Here is a 4,788-nt window from a genome sequence, read left to right on the forward strand (position 1 = left end):
GTGTGTGTGTGTGTGTGTGTGTGTGTGTGTGTGTGTGTGTGTACAGGTACCTGCTGTGCTATTGGAATATAGAGGACACTTGGAGGACAGAGGATCTGACGGGGGAGCACAGGTTATTAGGATAGGCTGCTAATGTTCTTCTTACCGACTGAGACATCCTGCTGGCCTTTAGTGTTCAAGACTTTTCCTCCTGGGATCGTGGGTTTGATAGCTGGCTAGGCAGCCCCCTCAGTACTAGCATTACAGTTGCGTGCCACCCTGCTTGAGTTGGCTTGGAACTGAAACTGCTCTACAGACTATCTCCCCAGCTTTCCGTTGTAGAAATTCTAAAATCGTTTTTTTGGTTTTTTTGTTGTTGTTCTTGTTTGTCTGTTTTTGTTTTTGTTTTTGTTTTTGAAGACAGAATTTCTTTGTGTAGCCTTGACTATCCTGGAACTTACTCTATAGAGTAGACTGTCCTTGAATTCAAAGGTCTACCTGCCTCCGCCTCTGCCTCTGCCTATGCCTGTGCCTCCCAAGTGCTGGGACTACAGGCACCTGCATCACTGCACTTGACTAGCAACGTCTTAATGTATAGCATAGGCCATTGTGACACTCAGTAATAGTCTTTTCTAGCCTAGCCTCCCAGTGCTAGAGTTGCCGCAGTGCTTGCCTTAGGGCCAACGTTGAGGGTCAGTGTTTTTTCTGTGACTTCCCAGAGAGCTCAGAAGGAATCTGAGATAAACAAATCATTAAAAGATATTACTGAACAAGTTAAGTACTTCATTGTATAATACAGCACAGGAAGACCTAAGTAGCTATAAACTCAGTCTTTTCCAGTTTCTGAGTTACCTAACCTTATGAAAGGTGAGCATTGGATAGCAGGGAGTGGAGCGCATCATGAGCCTCTGCTCTCTGGGAAGCCTGCTCTCCTTGTAGTGAACAGTGGAGTATCTGTACAAGTTCATTGTCCTTTTGCTCTCCTAGAGGGTTCAGATTGGGATTGGACTTAAACCCAAGCTAAGTCTTGTAATGGTGGGTGTGGACAGAGAACCCGGCTGCTTGACAAACAGTCCCCTGATGTCCATCAGGCCCTCTGGGGCTTATGCGACTCCTAGGCTGCGTGTGCCTCCTCTCCTTTCCCTCTGTTTCAGTCTCTCAGGCTAGACTAGGTCCTCTTACGTAATGCGTCACTATCCCAAACAACAACACAACCAAACACATTTTGGAGAATCTGATTTTACCTGATTTTATGTGATTTTTATGTGTGAGTGTTTTGTCTGACTATGTGTGAGATTTTATCTGATTTTATGTGTGAGTGTTTTGCCTTCATATATGTAAGTGTGTGTACTATGTGTGCCTGGTGCCAGGAGATGCCACGTGGTGGAGGCAGGTAGATCTCTGAGTTCAAGGCCAGTCTGATCTACAGAGCAAGTTCCAGGACAGCCAAGGCTATACAGAGAAACCCTGTCTTGAAAAACCAAAAAAAAAAGTCCCCTGGAGCTTGAGTTAGATGGTTGTGAGCCACTGTGTGGTTGCTGGGATTTGAACCCAGGACCTCTGGAAGAACAGCCAGTGCTTTTAACTGCAGAGCTATTATTCTAGTCCCTGATGTTTTTGTTTTGTTTATTTTCAAGATGATTTTTTTTTCTCGATTTCACACTAGTAAATGTTTTTACAAGGCAAATGTCCTGGAGATTGAGCCCAGGGACCTGTACAAGCTAACACATGCTCTACCCCTGAGCTGTATACAGAGCCCAGAATGGTTTCTTTTTCCTTTTTTTTTTTAAAGATTTATTTATCATTATATGTAAGTACACTGTAGCTGTCTTCAGACACACCAAAGAGGGCGTCAGATCTTGTTATGGATGGTTGTGAGCCACCATGTGGTTGCTGGGATTTGAACTCAGGACTTTCAGAAGAACAGTCAGTGCTCTTAACCACTGAGCCATCTCTCCAGCCCCTAGAATGGTTTCAAATGCAAGGACTCTATTTATGTCTACCCAGGTTTGTTATTTCCTTGTTTTGCTTCTTTATTAGAGACATGGTTTCCTCTGTGTGGTGATGGCTGTCTTGGACATTGGTAAATGCACCATGACATGTTACTGTTGTGAATCTACTGTTAGAATAATATTGTTTAAGTGTTAGTTACGAGCCTCTTAGTTTCACCAAGTACATGTCATCATGTAAAAGCTCTAACCACAGCTTCTTTGTGTATTGTAGCGGGCCCTCCTCGGCCTGGCATGATGCCTGCACCCCACATGGGAGGCCCTCCCATGATGCCAATGATGGGCCCCCCTCCGCCTGGGATGATGCCTGTGGGACCAGGTGAGTTGGAAGGTGTCACAGCTCAGTGTGCACTGTTAGGTCTGCATGCAGGGGCATCCTCTGTTAGCTGCTTAGTATTGTAATGTTGAGTATCATCAATTTAATGATAAGGATTTGGTTTGTGCCACTGACAGTAGCATGAGGCTGCCTCCCCTCCCACCTTTCCTTCCCTGCGTCTGACTTCTGGCTCCTTTGATGTGGAGGAGCTTGTTGCGTCTTGTGGGTAAAGCAAAGGTAGTTTCTGTCTTGGTTTGTTGCAGAACTGCCTCCTGTTCTACTCTCAGATTTACTCTTAGAGATTAACTGTACCTAATCAGTAAAATAGAAACCATTGGTTTTGTAGGGGTTTTTTTTGTTTTGTTTTTTTTCTTCTGCTTTGGAGACAGGGTCTCCCTTTGAAACCTTTGCTGTCCTGGAATTGTCTATGTAAAACAGGCTGGCCTTAGTCTACAGATCCCCCTGCCTCTGCTTCCCTCTGCTGGTATTGAACATGTGTGCCACCTTGCCTAGAATTCTTTGATTTAAATAAAAAAATTCTTTGATTTAATAAAAAAGGCAGACATAACTAGGTTTGGAACTAGATGAGTGGTACCTTCAACTCAACTAAAGAAACAAGGTGCAAAGGTACAAACTAAAGCAGCTTTTCAGCCAGGAGTGTTAATCGGGGGCCTTTGTGGGTATTATTTAGGGTTTGGGACAGCATATAGATGTAGATTACAGACTGTCATAGTTTGGGTTCATTGCCGTGAAGAGACACCATGGCTACGGCAACTTTGTATATAATTGTGCATAGCTTGAGCATAGGAGCACACAACCCCCCCCCACCACCACCACCAGTCCATGCCTCCCAGTAGTGCCACTCCCTCTGGGCCAAGCGTTCAAACACAGGAGTCTGTGGGGGCCATTCCTATTCAACCCCCACACTGGCTTATGAGCTCAAGATATAGCCAGGTGATATAGATGGAGTCAGAATCTCACTGTGTAATCCAGGCTGGCCTGGAACTTCTGAAGAGCCACTTGCCTCAGCCTCCCAAATGCTGGAATTAAAGGAATGTGTTAATGTGACCACTTGTTCTCTAAGGCAGTGTCACTAAATAAAATAGTGAACCAGGAATGAGTGACCCATAGAAAGAAGTGTGGTAGCCAGGCAGTGGTGGTGCACCTCACACTTTTAATCCTAGCACTCGGGAGGCAGAGGCAGGCGGATTTCTGAGTTCGAGGCCAGCCTGGTCTACAGAGTGAGTTCCAGGACAGCCAGGGCTACACAGAGAAACCCTGTCTCAAAGAGGGGCTCATAGATATTTATCTGTGTGTGCTGAGTGTTTCCCTGATAGAGCTCTCACTATATCACCTGACCTCCTGTGGTGAGTGGAGGGAATGTTGGATTTAGAAAAAGTTTTCCTCTTATAACCTAGGATGACCTTGAACTCAGGGACTCTCTGTCCCCTTAGGGTATTGGCATTATAGGCTTGTACCCAACATCAATCTTTGAATATGGTTATATCTTGAGCTATTTATACCACAAGCCTTTAATCAAAATCAACACTTTTCATATACCATGATGTATTTGCACTTTCTGTGTACCCTGCCCCTAACTTATTTTATTTCCCCTTTTGAGATAAAGGCTCATGTACAAGCCTGGCTGGCCTGAGCTTATTAAGTAACCAATCTGGCCTCTAACTTGCTACAGTCCTCTTGCCTCCGTTGCCCAAGTGCTGGATTACAGGGGTGTGCCACTATGCTTGAAGGAATTGATATTTATAAAGAATTCACATAGCAGAAAAATTATAGAGCATAACAACACAATGAGTGTTCCTGCTCCGGCCATCGGGCTGTTTGCCCTGGAGCCGCTTGTTGCCCCCCTACCCTCTGGTTGCTCTCTCTTCCCTCCTAACATGGCTCTGACTGGGTCATTGTTGGCACACCCATGCAAAGTTGAGGAATAGTATCCCATTTTCCATAATGCCTCTTCCTTTTGTGACTTGGGCTGATGGTTACCTGGGCCTGATCATTTCCCTGTAGTTCCCAGTGTGGCTCAGCCGTAAGCCTGGCCTCTGAAAAAGCTAAGCAGGCCAGGCTTGGGAGCCTTTAGTCTCAGCACTCTGGGGGCAGGAGTAGGTGGATCTCTGTGTTGAGGCCAGCCTGGTCTACAGAGCCAGTTGCAGGACAGCCAGGGCTTTATAATAGAGAGACCTATTCCAACCAAAAACCACAGCAGCAACAACAGAAAAAACCCACAGCCAGAACTAACCAAACAGAAAGTGAGCAAGCAGAGCTGGTGTGCCTGGTGCCTTGTGAGCACTGCTCTATTTATAGCGCTGCTGTCATCAGACCAGGGTCCCTGAGCTTCCTCTGCCGACCTTTTCCTCTGTGTGGAGCCTGTCTTAAGGAACTTGTCATGAATTTGCTGCTTTTTTTTTTTCTGTCAAGTGTGTCTTTTCAGGTCCACTTTGTAGTTTGTCATTTGTTGTCCCCCCCCCC

General features: G+C 45.6%; 1 protein-coding gene across 1 annotated transcript in view; it reads left to right on the forward strand.

Moving 5' to 3' along the window:
* Snrpc (small nuclear ribonucleoprotein polypeptide C) overlaps positions 1-4,788 on the forward strand; it is a 16,230-nt gene that overhangs the window by 5,931 nt on the left and 5,511 nt on the right. Inside the window, exon 5 of the mRNA XM_029533195.1 lies at positions 2,203-2,307. Coding sequence (XP_029389055.1) covers positions 2,203-2,307 — 105 coding nt within the window. The remainder of the gene's footprint in view (positions 1-2,202; positions 2,308-4,788) is intronic.

This window comes from Mus pahari, chromosome 21 (assembly GCF_900095145.1).
Source record: "Mus pahari chromosome 21, PAHARI_EIJ_v1.1, whole genome shotgun sequence".
Lineage (NCBI taxonomy): Eukaryota > Metazoa > Chordata > Mammalia > Rodentia > Muridae > Mus > Mus pahari.